Source organism: Ahaetulla prasina, chromosome 7 (genome assembly GCF_028640845.1).
Source record: "Ahaetulla prasina isolate Xishuangbanna chromosome 7, ASM2864084v1, whole genome shotgun sequence".
Lineage (NCBI taxonomy): Eukaryota > Metazoa > Chordata > Lepidosauria > Squamata > Colubridae > Ahaetulla > Ahaetulla prasina.
Genome location: NC_080545.1, coordinates 60408115 through 60429094, shown reverse-complemented (window position 1 = coordinate 60429094; position 20980 = coordinate 60408115). Strand labels below are relative to the sequence as shown.

General features: G+C 37.9%; 2 protein-coding genes across 2 annotated transcripts in view; one reads left to right on the top strand and one right to left on the bottom strand.

Moving 5' to 3' along the window:
* Positions 1-11213, top strand: part of CCDC38 (coiled-coil domain containing 38) — a 29985-nt gene extending 18772 nt beyond the window's left edge. Inside the window, exons 13-16 of the mRNA XM_058191658.1 lie at positions 513-648; positions 7017-7231; positions 8358-8451; positions 11106-11213. Of these exons, the coding sequence (XP_058047641.1) occupies positions 513-648; positions 7017-7231; positions 8358-8451; positions 11106-11213 (553 nt within the window). The remainder of the gene's footprint in view (positions 1-512; positions 649-7016; positions 7232-8357; positions 8452-11105) is intronic.
* On the bottom strand, positions 10520-16429 carry SNRPF (small nuclear ribonucleoprotein polypeptide F). The gene is made up of 4 exons (XM_058191426.1): positions 16272-16429; positions 14811-14936; positions 13295-13359; positions 10520-11580 (listed from the first exon to the last, which is right to left on the bottom strand). Exons 1-4 carry the CDS (start codon positions 16272-16274, stop codon positions 11514-11516), a joined length of 261 nt encoding a protein of 86 aa, XP_058047409.1. The 5' UTR covers positions 16275-16429; the 3' UTR covers positions 10520-11513.
* Between the last annotated feature and the right edge of the window lie 4551 nt (positions 16430-20980).

Below are 20980 nucleotides of genomic sequence, written 5' to 3'. Positions count from 1 at the left end.
GGGTTCAGGGGGCGGAGCTACAGAGCTGCTACAGCTGCCCGTATAACAGCTGCCTCCTATAGAGACTGCCTTCCTCTTTCCAATGCAGGATAGCTCCCTACTCCCCTTCAATACAGTTGATGATCATTCCATTATATGCTATTCTACCCAATGTATTCTTTTATATTTTTCCACCATTTTTCCTAAATGAAGTTTTTAATTAAAGATGTCCTTTCTAATTAAGGGGTTTTAGCTCTTAGTAGCAAATCATTTGGATAATTATTTTATAGCATTAGGCAGTGACACTGCTACAAACTCAAGACCATGTCTGCTAGAAAACACTCTATGACAATTTGCAGGAATCCCTGAGTTAGAAAATTCCTATTAAAACAATTTGGCCTTAGCAAAAAAATGTGTTATTTCCTCTGTTGAAAAATGTTAGAATAGAAAAACTCAATGAGCACTTCAACTGTTTAAAACAGACAAACTAATTTAAAATTCTAGCTATAAAGTTTTATGCTCTCTTTTAATAGGGAACAAAAGGTAAAGTACCTTAGAGACAAAAAAGAAGCTCTAATAGCTGCTTGCCTCAAAGAAGATGGGAAAAGTGCTGAACTGGCATTAAAAGCTAAAATGTTTTCTTCAGGAGAATATAATCCAGCATCCATGGTAAGTTTGAATACATCAACCATATTCATCATAATACAGATTGTTCAATCCTAAAAAGATAATTCAGTTTGAACTGAGTTTGTATCTCTTACTTGTATGTAATACCCTGGGAGCCTCAGGTACAGCACCAGGTCACCTTTGCCTAAGCCCAGAAGCTAAGCAGGGTCAGGCCTGATTTCTTCTGAAATATTAAGGTTTTAAGTTGGACTAGAAAATTAAAAAAACATCCCAGAAGGCAGCAGTGGTAAAGAGCTTCCGTTCTGATGCCAGGAATGCTGCAGGGATGCATATGGAAAGTCACCACCAGAAGGTGAGCTTGAACCATAACTTTACAACCAACTTTTGAATACAATCTCCACTGTCACAAATGAGGGATGGGCTGACTCAGGCTCATCACTGATAGACAAAGGAAAGCAATCCTGTCAATATGCCAGTGGGCAACATTTATCTTAAGAAGTGCTAGAGTGGCAGATAAATACTGAATAACATTACAGAGCATCCAACATGATCATCAGCAATTTATTATTGATATAGAATACAAAGTAATGGTTTTGAATAGCACTATAAGATCTAATGGTGGTAATTAAATGCTTGGTTTATTGATTTATTATATCCCATCGAATCAGGATCAATTCTTAGTAACCACCCAGATTTTCTCCATGACAATCTATTCCTAATCTGGCCCTTCAATAGTTTCTTCATTGCCACTGTAAGTGAATCCATCTGCCTTGCTGTTCGTCATCCACTTCTTCCTTGCACCTTTTCTACCATTAGTGCCTTTTTCAACAACAAGGTAATTAGGTAAGGAAATTATAGAGCCAGAAGTTGTTTAGGCTACAATTGACTTAGATTATCTCCAAGGTCCCTTCCAACTCTTACATTCTATGATTCTGTACTGAATACATGCAGATCTGCCCAGCGTTCAAATCCAGCTTGAACATGTTCTATCTTGAACATAAGCAGCAAAGGGAAGACTATATTTTTTTGCCTAATTTGTTACTCTGCAAATTCCTCTTACAGTTATTTCCCCCCCTATATTCAACTGGCATTATCTTCCTGTTCCATACATCTATTCCATGTCCTACATTCTGGAGAGACAGAATAGGTCTTTAATCTTTTTCCAAGTGGCATCTTTCAGATTCATGAAAAGTAATATATCCCCCTACATTTGTGGACTGCTCAAAATGCAGTCTAACTGCTGCTGAATAAACTTATTTTTATTTTCATTTAAGACCTTGAAGTAATTTTTGGCCCTGATGACTGAATAAATAAATTTTTAAAAAATTCTTAAAAAAGCTTTCCACTAATATAGCAGAACCCCTAAGCATAATCTTTGAAAAAGCTTTCACGATCAGCTCCCTTCCCAAACTTTGGTCACAAGCCACGGTCATCCCTGTCTTCAAAAAAGGAGACCCCAGCCTCGTTGAAAATTACAGACCAATCTCTCTATGCTGCGTCACCTGCAAAGTAATGGAATCTATCATCAACCAATCCATTACCCTCCACTTAGAAACAAACAACCTACTCTCTAATAAACAATTTGGTTTCAGAAAAAAATTATCATGTAATTTACAACTTCTTCACTGCAAAAATATATGGACTACAAATCTTGATCTAGGCAAAGCAATAGATGCAACTTACATAGACTTCTATAAAGCTGTTTACTCAGTGGTACATGATAAACTTCTCCTAAAACTAAAATTCTTATGGCATCTCCGGACCCCTCCACAATTGGATAACAGCTTTCCTGTCAAACAGACAACAAGTGGTCAAAATTGGCAGTGCTCTATCAAATCCTGTTCCTGTCAATAGCAGCGTTCCCCAAGGCAGCGCTCTTGGACCAACACTCTTCATATTATACATTAGAATAGAATAGAATAGAATAGAATAGAATAGAATAGAATAGAATAGAATAGAATAGAATAGAATAGAATTTTTTATTGGCCAAGTGTGATTGGACACACAAGGAATTTGTCTTGGTGCATATGCTCTCAGTGTACATAAAAGAAAAGATACGTTCATCAAGGTACAACATTTACAACACAATTGATGGTCAATATATCAATATAAATCATAAGGATTGCCAGCAACAAAGTTACAGTCATACAGTCATAAGTGGAAAGAGATTGGTGATGGGAACTATGAGAAGATTAATAGTAGTGCAGATTTAGTAAATAGTTTGACAGTGTTGAGGGAATTATTTGTTTAGCAGAGTGATGGCCTTCGGGAAAAAACTGTTCTTGTGTCTAGTTGTTCTGTTGTGCAGTGCTCTATAGCGTCGTTTTGAGGGTAGGGGTTGAAACAGTTTATGTCCTGGATGTGAGGGATCTGTAAATATTTTCACGGCCCTCTTCTTGATTCGTGCAGTATTCAGGTCCTCAATGGAAGGCAGGTTGGTAGCAATTATTTTTTCTGCAGTTCTAATTATCCTCTGAAGTCTGTGTCTTTCTTGTTGGGTTGCAGAACCGAACCAGACAGTTATAGAGGTACAAATTACAGCCTCAATAATTCCTCTGAAGAACTGAATCAACAGCTCCTTGGGCAGTTTGAGTTTACTGAGTTGGCGCAGAAAGAACATTCTTTGTTGTGCTTTTTTGATGATGTTTTTGATGTTAGCTGTCCATTTTAGATTTTGCGATATGATAGAACCTAGAAATTTAAAGGTTTCTACTGTTGATACTGTGTTGTCTAGTATTGTGAGAGGTGGAAGTATGGAAGGGTTTCTCCTAAAGTCACCACCATTTCTACGGTTTTGAGTGTGTTCAGTTCCAGATTGTTTTGGTTGCACCACAAGGCTAGTCGTTCGACCACTCGTCTATATGCGGATTCGTCATTGTCTCGAAAGAGACCAATCACTGTTGTGTCATCTGCGAACTTCAGTAACTTAACAGATGGATCATTGGAGATGCAGTCATTGGTATACAGAGAGAAGAGAAGTGGGGAGAGCACACAGCCTTGGGGGGCCCTGTGCTAAAGCTAATTGTAATGATCTCTGTGACCATATTATAAGTAATTGTGTTCTCTTTGCTGACAATGTCAAACTATTTAACACCACCAAAATACAGCTACCCCTCAAAAAGACCTTGACTTTGTGTCAGAATGGTCAAAAACTTGGCAACTTCAAATCTCAACCAGCAAATGCTCTGTCTTACACATTGGAAAAAAGAATCTGAACACTAAATACAAGCTCAATGGACATTACCTTACAGATGACTCCCACCCTGTTAAAGACCTTGGAGTTTTCATATCAAATGATCTAAGTGCCAAAGCCCACGACAACTACATTGCAAAAAAGGCAGGGGTGAAATGCTCCCGGATCGGATCGCACGATCCGGTAGCGATGGCAGCTGCTGGTTCGGAGAGCCGGTAGCAAAAATCCCTGGCCCCGCCCCCCCGCCTCTGCTGAGCCCCACCATCAGCAGAGGTTTTTTTTTTACTTTTAAAAGAAGGTTTTGCTTCAGCTGAAACATGCCTTTAAAAGTTTTTAAAAAAGCCTTTGAGGATCCCGCTCCTCATCTGAGATCGGCAGAGCCTTTAAACTTAAAATTTTTTTTTAAAAGGCTACTCTGGGGATCTCACCTGTATTTCTCATCAGCAGAACCTTAAAAACTCCTTTTAAAAGAGTCTAAGACACTTACCTGATTAATGATTGACCTCATGGCTTTTTTCGCAGCCGGAAAGCCCCAGTTTCGCTTTCAGCACCAGACTGAACTAATCTAAACTTAACTAATCTATTTCACCACTGAGTGATTAATGCTGTCTGGCTGAGGAACTCTGGGAATTGAAGTCCACAATAAAATAAAATAAAATAAAATAATAAAATAAAATATTTGTGCAGCTTTCTGAGATTTGGTATGTTTCTGTAGTGTTTCACTCTAACTACAGAAACACACAAAATCTCAGAAAGCTGTATGTGGTATTGTGTGTGTGTGTGTGTGTGTGTGTGTGCATGTGTGAGTTGTGTTGTGTTGTGTGTGTGTAAAGTGTGAAAGTTGGTTTTTGAGCTTTTTGTGGCTGTGTGAAGTGTGAAGTGCAGCTGCTTTTACATTGTATGTGAGTCAATTGTGTTGTGTTGTGTTGTGTTGTGTTGTGTTGTGTTGTGTTGTGTGTGTGTAAAGTGTGAACGTTGGTTTTTGGTACCTCTTATTGTTTTTTTATACTTTGTTTATTATTATTATTTATTGTTATTGGCCACGCCCACCAAGCCATCTGACCACCAAGCCACGCCCACCAATTAAGCCATGCCCACAGAACCGGTAGGGAAAATTTTAGATTTCACCCCTGAAAAAGGGCTTTAAACCTAATCTTGCGTAGCTTCTTCTCCAGAAACACTACACTACTGCCAGAGCATATAAAACATTTGCTAGACTAATTCTTGAATACAGCTCGCCTGTCTGGAACCCATACCTCATTTCAGACATTAATACAATTGAGTGTGTCCAGAAATATTTTACAAGAAGAGTTCTTCACTCCTCTGATTACAACAAAATACCTTATCCCACCAGACTTGAAATCCTGGGTTTAGAAAACTTAGAACTCCACTGCTTCAACATGACCTGAGTTTAAGTCATAGAATCATCTATTACAATGTCCTTCCTGTTGAAGATTACTTCAGCTTCAATCGCAACAATACACGAGCACACAATAGATTTAAGCTTAATGTTAACCACTCCAATCTTGATTGCAGAAAATATGACTTCAGTAACAGAGTTGTTAATGCCTGGAATATACTACCTGACTCTGTGGTCTCTTCCCAAAATCCCCAAAGCTTTAACCAAAAACTGTCTACTATTGACCTCTCCCCATTCCTAAGAGGTCTGTAAGGGGCGTGCATAAGAGCACAAACGTCCTACCGTTCCTGTACTAATGTTCCCTTTCATTATATCCAATTAATATAGTTATTAAGTATATAAGTACTTATGCTTATATATATGCTTATATATAGTTATTAAGTATATAAGTACTTATGCTTATATATATGCTTATATATTATATAGTTATTTCATGCTTATGCTTATATATACTGTTGTGACAAAATAAATAAATAAAAATAAAAAATAAGTCCTTGCAGTTTTCTTTGCAATACTTTCAGAAGTGCAAGTTGCCCTTCATTCTTCCTAGGGCTGAGAGAGAATGACTGACCCAAAGTCTTCCAGAATGGCTTTCTGGAGGAGGTGTCTTACAGCCTCCTGATTTCTAGCCTTTAAACAGCTACAACCCAGCTAGCTCTCAACATGTGATTAAGAATCTGTATTTGTATTAATATAAAAGTGCATTAGACTATTTAGCAGCCACATTGTAATTTTGACCAATACTGTGGTTGTAATCAATTACTATTTCAAAAGCAATTGTTTTTAATTATTTCCAATATCCTTTTAATATAACCCCTTCAGTGTAGCTTGTATACCAATTTTCTTTTTTATTTTGACCATATATAATCAAGTCCTTTTTTATTCTTGCCAGAATCCTTTGCTCAATTCAGTGTGTTGAGCAGCAGCTATAAAATGAGCTGATAAATAAATAATAAATAAATATTCTTTATTGATTTTTTGACAGTTATCTCTTTGGTTCTTTGCTCTCTGTAGATACTCTTCCTTGGTGGTGTGTACGCCTTTCCATTTCTTATATGTGGAATTATTCTCTTCAAATCCTTACCAGACATCCTGTGTAGGAACAGAGGCTTCTTCTGCTGTCTTGCATGGGCTTTTTCCTTTTTGCTGGACCCTTCTTGAGCTGTTTTAGCAATCAGCACAGAATTCTATCTACTGCTTCCCTTAATAACTTTTTCCAGCTTTACCAGAAGAGCCAGACCTTAAAATGGATGATCTCAATCCCCACTTCACAGTTCCAAGTGGTCAGAACAGCCAATCCCAACATTGAAACTGTTTCCGTGAATTCATGATGGGCCACCAAAGACCAGGATGTTTTAACCTTGAACAGAATACCTCTTCTTCCTATGTGCATTGGGTTCTTACATTTGTGTTTGCATCCACATTGGTTTTATGCCTTTTTGACCACCAAACTGCATTTACCTTTTTAACATTTATCCATTTGAATTTGAACAGTGTATGTTGCCAACTTTGTATTGTTAGGTCTTGTTCACTGAACAAATATCATTTTGCTTATACATTATTTTCTTCCCTTTTAGCAATGTTCAAAATTATATAATTCTTACTCTAAATTTGGGAAATGTTTACCTCTAGTATTTAGCTTTAATATTTCACTGTAAGCTTTGATTCATGTTTTCTAATATAACCTCAGAATTTGTCTCATTTTGTTTATGTATTTATTTACTAAAATATAATCTGTATTCCATTCCTAAGGTTAAGGGTACTTAATGATATTAATTTTCTTCTTTAAATCATAAGAATAAAATACTGGATGCACTTAATAAAAAAGTAGCAGAAGTATACACCGTTTGCTGTGGGACACATGAAGTATCCAGCATGACCTCATTTCAAATGTTAAAAAAAATAGAAATGCGGGTTGCAGAACTCTGTGAGATGTTTGAAATACTTCCAAAAGAGTATCTTGAGATCATTGAAGTCACTGAAAAGCTTAGAGCAAAAGAAAGGCGACAAAGGTAAGAATTTGCCAAAATATAATCTAATCAATTAACATAATTTTAACTCTGAATTCCAACACCATTTTTAACCAATATCAAGACTGGTAATGTGTCCAGCTTTTGACTTAAAAAGTAGACAGCTTCAGAAAGAATCAATAATTTTTGTTTGCTGGATGCTTTCAGAATCCCTAAGGCCCCCTTTACAGTAAAACAAAAAGTGTATGAGCAAAGTTGGGGTGAACAGCTACAGAATAATGGATATGTCTGAAGAGATCAGTCAAACTACAGAGAATAGCAGTCAGCAATGCTGAAATTATACAAGTGATAGAGAATATGGACAGAAAGAAAGATTATTTCCAAGAACCACAACACGATTGGTGATATAATGAAAGATTATATTTGTTGCATTACAAATAAGTGATAATCTAAATATGGAGCCTCCATTAAAGGTCAGAGAATGTTTAGAGGATTTAGAAATAAAAAAACCAATGCAAACCAAAAATATCTCCTAAAGTAGCAAAAATAGTCTGTGATTAAAAAATCCAGAATGTTCATCCTATAGCATTGAAATTGGGGGGGTGGGGTTGTGGATTATGTGAACTAATAAGAGTTCTTTCCCACCAATATAATGCATAAGATTTCCCATCTAGTGGGACAATATTTGTGGGAGTTCCTGTTATAAAATATTATTCTTGTCCATTTGGACACTCAGCTTTGTCTTCTAAAATGAACAGAGGTAGCATTTTCTTAGGGGCAAAACAGATTTATAATTGATGTAATTATACAGTATAAGGATGAAGTCCTAAGTAGTTTTCATTAGAAGGAAACCTTGTGGCACCAATTGAAGCTGTATCCAGAAGGCATGAAGAAAAGGCATTGAGATTTCCTTTGACTGGAGCAAAGAAGAGCTCAAAGTGCAATCCCTCACATAGGCAGGGGACTGTCCGCTCAGGTTTCCAATAAGTTGCTATGACCCTCTCTCATTCTCTGATCTGACATGTTTTTCCCCCTCACTGAAATAATGCTGAGTTCTTCAGATTTAAACAAAATAAAATAAAATCGGGGAATATTTTTTAAAAAAGGAAGCTTTCTTTAGAGAATAAACTTTTCATTTTCAAAGTCTTCCCTTTTTCCGTTCTTGAAGGATACGTGAAGACAAATTGAAAGAACTCAGAAGAATTCAGGAAGAACGGCTGAAGCTTGCTCTTGAGAGAGCAATTGCAGAACCAAAGAAAAGGGTTGGTAGTCATGCTTTAGAGATCTGTTCTTGGATTGTGCCGAATGATAGATGCTTGCCTAGCTACTTCGTCAAAGCCTAAACTAGCTATTTGTAGTAAAAAAAATTACTAGCATCTTATGCTATATCTAAGTAATTATGCCTATTCTTAGAAATTATGCCTATTCTTATGAATTACGTATGCCACCCATTTAAGGACAGATACATGTTCCTATGTACAGAGTCATCTCACAATATAATTTAGCAGTGGTCACCATTTTTTAATAAGATTTATAAGTATTTGGTGAAAGATTGCCTTAAACAGATGCACTGTAAAAACAGGGTTAGCCAATGTAGCAACATTGTCTACCCACATCAGTGGTGGGTTGCCCCTGGTTTGGATCAGTTCTATAGCACCGGTAGTAAAAGCTGTGGGAGGCTCCATCCACTGACCTGGACGTCATAAGTGATCTGCGCATGTGCATAAGCTTCTGTTGTGCGTGTTATGATGTACCCCTCCCAGTAAAGATGCACTATGCTTTGCCAAAGTCAGTACAGGCTGTCCTTATCATAGATGCTGCATAGCTAAGTAGCACCAATCCACACTTCAACCTGCAAATATATTCATTAAAGGGAAGTGAGCCCTATCTTTAAAAGGCACTCTAATCCTGACATTCAGCTTCCAGAACTGTGTCCTTAGAGCAAAACTTTAGAAATTTTGTAGGTTTTTTGTATGAAAAATGATTCAAAGAATTGGGCTATACATAATGTATGCAGCCCTATTGGTCTTATATTTTATATTCTCACTTTCAGTTCAGGTCTCTGTGTGATCCAGGACCTGATAAAGGAAGATCCTGGACTGTGTTGACAGTTGTAGTAGCCACTCGTGTTCAAGCACTACAATTCAATTTCAGAGCTTCCATCTGAACACGGACATTAGCCAGAGATTAGGGCAGGCCGTGTACTTACCATTTCTTGATTCACTTTAAACTCTCCATATATTCAGGCAAATACTTGAACACAAGCACCTAACTGAATTCAGCTTGTTCTTCCACTTTAAATTCATTAGCAATTTTGTCCAAACTCAGGAAATTGGGTTTTGTTAACTATGGTACATGTGTTGTGTTCACATAACAAAATTTTCCATGTATCTAAAATTTCTTGTGCCAAAGAAATTAAGCAGCAAAACCGCTTAATCCAAAAGTTAGTTTATTAATTCAGTGTGTGAGAACATTTTTCCAAAAGGAATACTCCCCTTCATACACATATACATGAGAGAAAAGTTTTACCTATTTTTCTCAATGTGACTCCCTTTAGCCATTTGGACTTCAAAACCCTGAATTGCCATCAAGAACTATGCTAGTTGGGGAAATTGGGGAATTGAAGCTCACACATCCAGATTAGGTTGAAATTGGACGAATCCAACAGTATAGTTTTGTCATTACATAGTATAGTACAATCTAGTAACATACCAACTGATGCAACAATGTGTTTATCTACACTAAAAAATGAGTATATAGAATAGAATAAAATAGAATTTTCATTGGCCAAGTGTGATTGGACACAAGGAATTTGTCTTAGTGCATATGCTCTCAGTGTACATAAAAGAAAAGATACGTTCATCAAGGTAAGATAAGTTCATCAAAAGTGAACTTGCAACTGTATTTGCACAAGTTAATTTTCATGCCTTTATAACTACTTCAGAAACTTAAAACTGGCACATAATTTAGCTGCCAGATTAATGTTTTGAAGAATTAAAAAATTCCATTATGTCTCTCTGGAAAACAGTGCACTGAGGATCCATCTGTTCCAGGAAAACTACAAGGGCTAATCATTATTTTAAACCTCTATAAACCTCTATAGAGGTTACTGGGGTCATGCCACTTGGGAAAATAACTTTTTTGCATTTCTTTCTCTGCTCACACAGGAGAAATTATCACAGCTGCTAATCTTTGGATGGCATTCTGAATTCAACAATTAAAATCATATTTAAATCAGAGCTTAAATTATTTTTATATTATTGGTTTTAATTCCGATTTCAATTCTGAAGGATTGGGGATATTATAAAATAAATAATAATATAGACCATGACTGTCTAAAAGAACTTTTTAATAGTTTCTTCATCATAAATTCCATAACAAAATGTGCAGACACCTAGTTTCTGGAGCAATCCTAGCCACAACATAATTTCAATCAAAATAGGATATTTAACAATATCTAGCCTTAAGATACATATCCATATTAATGGGGCCAAATTAATCATTAATGGGGCCAAATTAATCATTAATCAATTGTTTTCAGTAATGTCACAAAAATGAAAAAAATTATACAAACATTGCCAAAACTCTTTCCTGCAAAGCATTTAAATATACGTTCAGGTGTGCCAAATTCAAGGAGTGATGGAAGATGTCCAGTGATATGACTTTACTGGGTTCCCAGACAAAAAAGGCTTCACCTCCCCCCCCCTCACAAGAACCAAGCAACTTTGGAATGTGTGTGTGTTGTCTGCTAGTTTTGTTCTAAGTAGATCTGCCTATAGGCATCCATTTCAAGTGTTTCTACATTTGTATAAAATATAAGTGAAAGACTATGTAATGGGAACTTTAACAGGAAAACTAAGGCTGATTTTAAAAGTCCATGCTTATGAAGGTTTTATATTTTTTGGCTTTGTTTTAGATGGGAAGAAAACTAGTGTACCGCTCACAGCCTCCAACGACTAAGCACGAAGCAGAACAAGCTACAGATGCAACTACAAGAAGTGAAGATGATTACTATTTTACTTGAGGTTTTTTTTGGTAAAGTGTATTTTTGTACTAGTTATAGATCTTGCTCCTAGCTTAGTAAGTCATATAAAGTAAATGGTGATGGACTACATCTAATCCCATTTACTTTAAAATATTTGTAGTAAGGCTAAACAAACCCAGTTTTTATATTTGTGGTTCATCTTTCATATTGACTGTTTCTTTCAGACATATGTATTTTTCTGCCCCCCAAAATGAAATGTTACAAAACATGAATTTTTTTCAAAAGCTACAACTAAATATATATATTTTACACATTAAAAAAACACAAGATTTTCCAACATTATTCTCTCATTTCTCCATCTTCTTCTTCTTCTTCTACACCCCTTATATATAGGACATTGTTGCACCTGGCAATAAAAAGATAAAAGTTATTTTTGCTGTAGTTCACATGAATTTTTTAAAAAAAGACTGTTTTCTATAGCTGGTTTGCATTCAAGCAATTTTGATTCTGTATTTGGTGTTGTGTTTAATATTAAAACTGCTTTTTATTGAATTTGTATCATTATTTTAATATATTTTTCTATAACTGTCAAATACACTAAAGAAACAGTGCTATATAACGAATGAAATTGTGAAACAAGTAAACTTTGGCTTGTGCAAAAGAGCTTTCTACTATTCTGCTTTCCCAGACCTATGCCTTCCATTTTCATCTGTCATTAAAATCTTGGGGGATGGAGCACGTGGAGGTGCAAAGGAAATTCAGGAGAGAGGAAGGAAGTTTATTTTGATTGTTCAAGGAGAATCATGTAACTAAATTGCATTTGGCAACTTAACAGAAGATTTAAAATGAAAACTTTATTATAGCACTAAGATATTTGATTAATGCACTTTTTCCAATATAGGTACTTGTCAACTGATGTCCACAATGGAGCCCATTGTTAACCAAGACACTTTTTAAGTGAGTTTTGCCCCATTTTACAACCTTTACTACTACGGATAAATGAATCACTGCAGTTGTTAAGTTAGTAACACAATTCTTAAGTGAATTTGGTTTCCCCGTTGACTTTGCTCATCAGAAGGTTGCAAAATGCTGGGACACTGCAACCATCTGAATTTTGTGTAAGTGACAATGGGGATGCTGCAACAGTTCTAAGTGTGAAAAATTGTTATTTCACTTTTTTCAGTGCCATTGCAACTTCGAATGGTCCCTAAACAAATGGTTGTAAGTCAAGGGCTACTTGTTCCAAGTACTACACAGGTAGTCCTCAGATTATGATGGCAACAGGAACTGGAATTTCTGTCACTAAGCAATGTGGTTGTAAAGCATACCATCACATGATTGTTTACAAACAGCATTTCCAACACTCCTGGTTGCCACTGTCAATTTCAGGACCATGTGGATTATTAAGTGAGGACCTCACGATTGCAATGTGAGAAGAGATACAAGTCCCAGGCAAACAGGCCAATGGGTGAAAGTTGAAGGTGAAAGCTTTGGGCAGGCAGATGCCAAGGGTGCAGGCAGGTAGGTACGGGCAAGCATGTGGGCGGGTGGGGAAAGTGCTATGGAGCACAGATGAAAAAGCAGTAAGAGTAGGAGTGACTGACAACCTCCTGCCAGCTTTCTCATGGACTTTGCTTGTTGGAAGCCAGCAGGGAAGGTTGCAAATAATGATCACATGACCATTAGATGCTTCAACCATCATAACGGCAAGATGGTTGTCAAGTTTCCAAACTGTAATTACATGTTGTCAAGTTTCCAAACTGTGTGGATGCTATGATGCCTGTTTCACAGAGCAACCTTAAGTCCCTCTCATTCAGCTATGTCTGAACAATTGCTGAATCAGTGGTCATAACCTGACCTGTAGTTGATAAAGGTTATTTGTTAGATTTATAACTCAAAAAAGAATTCAAGGCATATCATATGGAGAGCTCCTCTCATTTTCACAATGATTTGGCAAGGTAGATGCAATGTACATCTGGCAAGGTAGCAATTGGCACAATATTTTCTAATAAATTTCCTCCTATGAATTTTAACTTGTCTCTCTCTGCCTTCATCCAGCACTTCAATCATTCTTACCACAGTATTTCATTTTAACCCACTCAGTTACATGCAGAATTTACCTTATCAGAACTTCACCAAGATGTCCCGACAATGCACCATCAATATATTCTTCGGTATTGGCAAGCTTTACGAACAGAAATGAGTATTACTGGATAGGAGAGTTACATGTATTCCTTTTAGAGAACATTTTCTACAATCCATACTTAAAATTTAATCGAAGTTCAAACATTTAACATTTTAAATTGGTGGTTCTCAAAGTATTACCGTATATACTCGAGTATAAGCCGAGTTTTTCAGCACGTTTTTTGTGCTGAAAAACGTCCCCTCGGCTTATACTCGAGTATATACGGCTTATACTCGAGTTTTTTTTTTCTCTTTTTTTCACATTATACCGGATGGAGCAAACTTGGCGGGCTTTTGCATTAGCGGGGGGAAGCCCTGCCGGTGCAGTGAGAGGGCGGGGCGGGGGAGCCGCCAGCCTTCTCGGCTGAGGGAGGGAGGCTTTCCCTGACCGGTAGCTGCCTCATTTCCCTCCCTCGGCTTATACTCGAGTCCCCAGTTTACCCCAGTTTTTTGGGGTAAAATTGGGGACCTCGGCTTATACTCGGATCGGCTTATATTTGAGTATATACGGTAACTGATTTCTGAAATCTTACAAGGAGTCTATCATATGCATTATATATATATATAATGCATATGATATATATATGTGTGTAGGTCTTTGGTTGTTCGGGTTTTCTCCCGTGTAAAATTGGAAGTGTCTTGGTGACGTTTTGACGAAGTCTCATTCGTCATCTTCAGGCTTCAGCTTCGTGCTTCTGGGAGCAATTTGTGCTTCAGCACGAAGCTGAAGCCTGAAGATGACGAATGAGACTTCGTCGAAACGTCGCCAAGACACTTCCAATTTTACACGGGAGAAAACCCGAACAACCAAAGACCTACATACAAACACCCGTGAAAACCTCAGAAAACATATATACATATATATATATATATATACATACATACACACACACATACATACACATACATACGTATGTATGTATATATGTATGTATGTATGTACCATTACACAGTTCCTTAACTGACACATATCGTGATCAAGAGATACTTCAGTGGTATCAGGTGGCAGGGAGAGAAAAAAAAAGGATGGTAAATGAATTCATTAGTAAATGAAGCGGAAGGAAGCACATCAGCTGATTGCAGAGAGCTCCTCCTGATCAGTGTTGACATTTCTCTCCTTCCCTATATACCAGGGCTGTCAAACTCCCAGGCCATGGGCGGGATATGTCACGCGCTGGCCATGCCCACGCCCGGTTTAGCGAAGGGGGGGAAATTCTTTATTGAACCCTGTTCAATAAAATATAGAAATTAACCTTATTGCTGAACTTAATAATTGGACTTTGCATTTTGTTTTTTATGGATTCATATAATTCAACGCTATATTTGCATTGCATTAAGCCTCAATTTATTTGCTCAAAACTAATCTCTTATTGTGCTTAGATACAGCACAGAAGTAGTATCTTCTCTCTATATTTTCACCAGTTGGATAACGTGGATATTTTTTTGACTTACCTGCATATTCATGTATCCATCAACCGATACAAGATAGCCCTTGTATTCCATTCCCCACTTCAATTTCACCATTACTGGCTTCCCAGTTAGCCCATTTAGAAATGGCTTTGGATTGAGAGGCAAACTCTGCACAGACAATAAAATAAAAATACCCCCAAACACACACACTGTTAGATCAAACTCTTATCCTGATTAGTTTGATTGCTAAAATTTATCAATTACAAGTTTAAGAAAAAGATTATAGCATTTTAAAAACTGTTGACAAAATATACCTTTAATTCTATAAATGCCATATAAGCAATTTTTATTCTTATGACACCATAAGATAATCTATTGTCTCATTATTTGGGACATTTTCCAGAGTTGTGCTAAAGATTATGGAAATTACAGTGCAATCATTCTGAAAGCAGCCAAATCTGTGATGGGTATTTTAAAAATATCTAATTCTCTTTTAAAGTTGTACAAAGTCATGAGCATAATTATATGCTGCTTTACCTTACTTAGTAAATCCTAGAGCCAACTTTACAAAGATGTGTTGTTTTCTCTACCTTACGTCTTTCACTAATCACTTCATACTGCGGTTCCAGCACCATAATACTATCCAGACCATGAATGAGTTGATTACATCATTAACTGACCTTATTTTATTGGCTTTTAAGCTTTAACGAGACAAGAACATACACAGTATTCAAGCCATATAGTTGTCAGAAGGCATCCTAACACTAGGAATCTTATTTTTAATCATCCAGGTGGGATATGCTATGGGTCCCATCTCCAAAGGAGTTCCATCTGATGGGAAACAGGCAACATGCCTTTTCTGTTGTGGCCTTGGGAACATCATTCCATTCCACAACTCCACCCCCATGAGGTTAGTCCAGGCACAGCTTCTTCATCAACCTCAAAGATTTCACGCAAGGTATAATTCCAGTGACTCTTGTTCTCCCGAAATCTTGGTTTTGCTTTTTTATTCTAATTATGCTCGGTTGTTTTGAGATTGTTATTGTTTGTGCACTGCCCAGAATCATGGCTATATAAATATGCTAAATAAATAAATAAAATGTATGTATGCATGTTCCCGCATAGTGTAAATAAAAGTTGCAATGTCCATAGAGCCCATTCTTCCCCCCCGCACCAGATGCACAGACACCCCACACCCCACATACAGAAAACTAGCAATCTGCAAAGACCCGGATAGTCCATATCTAGCTCGGTACTGTGCCGAATAGATTTTCCCAGCGTGGTGGGTCCATTCAGCTAGGAGTGATAAGAACTCTACCCCAACGCATCTGTTGGGATAAACGCCTATTAATCTGAGAAGTCGGTGGGCGGGGGAAGAGACATTAACCCACAGCACCCTGCCAATACTGCAGCCAAGAAGAGGCTCTTTCGAAACCGCGCTCCCAGATGCATCACCCGGAGCCCGGGACCTTCCGATCGCGCCGTCTCCCCTTCTTTACTCACCATAGCAACCCGGCCAGGCGAGGGGCGGCTGCGTCGGCAAAAATTATTCGGGGGCAACACGTGCGCCCGCCAAACTTGCAAAAGAAAAGGCCAGGAAGTACGTCACGCGCAGTCTCTTTCCTCGAGCAAAGCTTTCCTGTTGACCTTTCACCTGAACGGAATAATACTCCCCGTCCTGTTGATAGACTTACACATTTTCCTATCTCTATGATTCGGGCGAAGGCGGGAAGAAAAGGCGCTTTCCGATAGGCGGCTTTTCAGAGACAAGGCGGATGGGCGGGGCTAGAGAAGCTGAGTTTGATTGGGGTTGGAGTGATAGTAAAGAGCGCCGGGCTGGTTGTGCGCGCGCAGTGCCTCATAGAGCAGGGGTCTCCAACCTTGGTCCTTTAAGACTTGTGGACTTCAACTCCCAGAGTCCCTCAGCCAGCGAAGCTGGCCGAGGAACTCTGGGAGTTGAAGTTCACAAGTCTTAAAGGGACCAAGGTTGGAGATCCCTGTCATAGAGCACGCTTCATAATGGAAATCAATTATTTGGGTTCACAGCGGGCTGAATTCTCCTTGTGCCATATCCGTCACCGGACGATGGCGATCCTATTTTTATCACACTGAACTATTGGGCTTAGCCGCAGTGGGAATTGCCTTTAATGAGTGCCGTTGGCTATGATTTCTTACGGGATACAGCGGGTCGTCCAGTCTTTTGTCATCCGTTGCAAAAACGGGCAGTGCCCATTAGTGAAAGCAAAAAGTCTGTTCTGTTTTAGGCTGAAGCCAGGTGAAGTTGGCAACTACAATGGTGCATAATTTTCTCACTGAACGTTTTGGATTTTTTTTTTAAAACTACTCCGAGCTTTCCTGCAACCGAGCCTGTGGAACGGGATTAGGAACTCTAAAGCTAACAGTTGTGCGCCCGTTTATAAGGCCCGTCCCTTTCAGCAGTGAATGACTAATTATTAACCGTGTAGTGGTGGGCATGTTTGCTTGAGAATTTTTCATGCATCCTTGTCACCATGGCAGAAAGAGCTTTTTCACTGGGTTGTAGAAGACACGTCCTCCCAACGCCACCTCTTACTTCAGTGCCAGCCTTTTGAGGGAGCTGGAAGAAGTTTATTTATTTATTTATTTATTTATTAGATTTCTAGACCGCCCTTCTCCCGAAGGACTCAGGGCGGTGTACAGCCTTATTAAAACACATAGGAACACAATAAATTTAAAATACATTTAAAATTAAATATTTAACCGGCCAATTTAAAACTAAAATGGTCAAACGACCGATATAAAACCCTAAACTATAAAATTATAAATAAATTAATAGTTTAAAATTCAATTAAAACTAAGTTAAACTAAAATATCAAATTAAAATAATATTTAGGCTAGTCCCGCCTGATTGAATAGCAGAGTCTTCAGTTCCCGCTTGAAGGTATAGAGGTCGGGAAGTTGGCGTAACCCAGGAGGTAACTCATTCCATAGGGTCGGTGCTGCCACAGAGAAGGCTCTCCCCCTGGGGGTCACCAGCCCGCACTGTTTGGCTGATGGCACCCGGAGCAGGCCCGCTCTGTGGGAGCACACAGGTCGTTGGGAGGCTATCGGTGGCAGAAGGCGGTCTCGTAAATAGCCTGGTCCTAAGCCATGGAAGTTTAGATATTCCAGTGTAAAGGTGTTGTTTTTTTCCCTTCCCATCACAACCTAGCAGGTTGGTGGGACATTTTATCATCATAACCAAACACATTTTATCATGTTTGTTGGACATGAAATAAAGTCAAACATTTTTTGATACAAATATATTTACTAATTCAGAAGATTTTAAAGGCATGTACACTTGAAACCAGAGTTTTTTTTGGGGGGGACTAATGGATAAACAGTTTGAAAAATATCATAAATGTTGTTTTTATACAGTATGTAGGTTCAAAAGTGAAAAGGTTCAACATCATCCACAATAGAGGAGTAGTTGGTGAAGATGATGGAACTTGTAGAGATTGTTAGACTTCCTTCCTTGATTAGAGCAAAGACAATATCTTTATTGCTGACTGGAAACCCCTTGTAGACTTTTTCCATGAAACAGAAAAAAATGAATTGTGATTTGGATAATTAAGGAAAAATGAGATAATAAAAAAAAGTTTTACTTTTTGTTTTCATATAATAAGATATAATTTCCTAGTCGTATTTGTGTTTGCTGCAAAGAAATGTAAAAGATAGCACAGTTTATGAGAGAATTTCCTCTAGCTCCAAGAAAGAAAAGAAGCACAGCAAAATGGCTGTTGGAACAGCAATAAGATCCATGTTAGCAATAAGATCCATGTAACCAGTCGATCATTACTTTAAAGGACAATCTAGTGTGCACTGAGGACAATTTTTGGGGTGAAATGGGCAAGGTTGACATTCTGCTCAGCTCCAGTTCCCTCAGCAAGTGTTCTGTGGGACTGTCCTGAACCTCAGTGCTATCTCTGGGCATTATGCCCCAAATCCATTTGGCTATTCTTGCAAGAAAGAATAGACACTTGCACAGCTGATTCCTTCTTTGGGAGCGGTTGGATATGGTGATACTTTATCAATGTCATGGAAGATTCTACAGATCTTCTAGATAGGACAACGGTCCTCAAACTATGGCCCATAGGCCGCATACAGCCCACCAAAGCCATTAATCCGGCCCATGAGGCTGCCCTGCCCACATCTCCCTGCCCACATCTCCCTGCCCACATCTCCCTGCCCACTCACTGGCCCCCACCCTTTGGCCGAGCGCAGGACTTACCTTCACGAGCCCCACAGGCTAGAACTGGAAGGTAAGGCCAACAATTTTGGCCTGCAGAGATGTTCTGGAGGTGAGGGAGGTGAAAAACGGGGTGCGTAGACACCCTGGGAGGCCAAAAACCATGAAGTTAACTAGTGTTACAGCAAACGTGTTTTTGTTTCAATTCTATTTCATCCCTCAACAAAAATATAAAATTAAAAAACTCATAGCCTATCATTAAATCTTTGAAACTATGCATTGTGCTGTTTTTTATGGATAACAAAACTCTAAAGATTTTTTTATGAACCTTTTCAGAACAAATATCCAATATGAAAAAGTTTGGAGCCATCTGTGATATCATGATCTTTCTATTTCATTTCAACTCAGGGAAGTTTCAGAAGATGAAGCTTGATTATCAAAATTAGAGAAAAATATTCATCATCTTATTGTCTCAACATAAAACCAACTTCAGCAATGTGTATAATATATATATGGTATTATGGGCTTTCCAATTGTTAACTGTTTAACACACTATCAGACATGAATGAAAAAAAATTGATTTATTCATTGAAGACTGTGAAACTCTACAATTTTGCAAATAAAATCTAGTTCTGATTTGACCTCACTAGTGAAAATGTATAGCAGTCCCACATTAAAAAAAAGAAAAGTACAAAGTTGATGTATTGGAGTCTAACTATAGATAATATATTAGTATGTATGAAGTATAGTAGACTAAGTTAGTGGGATAATTTGAAAAGAGATGCTCACAGAAATCTCTGGGATATAAAATACACAAGGAATGAGGTATTTTGCTGTGTGGTAAATGTGAAGAGAGAATGCAGTTGGCATACTACATGTTCCAATGCAGTCTTGTTGCATGGCTGACAACTGTGTCATCCCAGGCAAGTTTGCACAATTTGTAATCCCACTAAGTCAAATGTGGAATACCAACAAAATTTTATTCGTATTCTTTTTGACCCAGGAGCTGGATCCTGGGTCAAAATTCAAAAAAGCAGCTCCTGGGTCAAAATTCATCCAGAAATGTAGTCAAAATTCATCCAGAAATGTAGTCAAAATGCATCCAGAAATGTAGACTGCAATCCAAAATGTAACTAAATATGTATCTGCAGTTATGTATGCAGCCTTGCAGGAAGAGGGGTGATCACATATTTTACAGGGTTGACTGCAAAGCAGTAGAATAATAACAGATCTACAGCTCCTTCTCTGCTTCATAAGACTGAAAAGAGGGAACATTGAACTTATCCAAACAAAAGTATAATATGACAGAAAGGATGAAGGCAGCTTACAAGAATCTGTAAAGTACAGTGTGGTTCCTCTAAAACCTTCTGTCTTTGTTTCTATGGAGGCAAGGGTAATAGAGGTGGAAAGGGCTCCTTTGATGGGCAGATTCCCAGGACCTCCCTTCTTAAATATCAGGTGGATTGCTCTCTTCTTTGAATCTATAATGCACATTCCAAGTGACCCATTTATAAATGTGTCAATCAGGATAACTTCGTAGGCTTAGCCAAATATAGCCACTTTCACATGGAAATAATGCTAACACCATAATGTGCAATTTGTGCTCAGATGGATTACACAAGCAAGGCCTTTGCCTGGCTTGATATAATTATATCAATGGGACATTCCTGTTCCTTCAAAGCTTAAAAGTCCATCAAAGAAACTTAATTCTAATGATACTGCAAGCAGTTTGTGTGAAGCTGTCAGTTTCCTTGTATAGGAACTGTGAACTTTAATTTGCTTGTTACACTAAAGCGCCCTCTGCCACTATGTCAAAAGATGAAAACAAAGCAAAGCAAAACAAAAAAAACAGGGTCTCATAAGCTTCAAACTTTTATTGTTTCAAATGCTAGGTTTCTTTTTCTTTTTTAAGGAAAAAATCTTTTTTTTTAAAAAAATGCTATATATTTACATTATGGCCCCGCTGAAATCAATACTGTATAAAGACCATTGTGGGCTTCTGAGT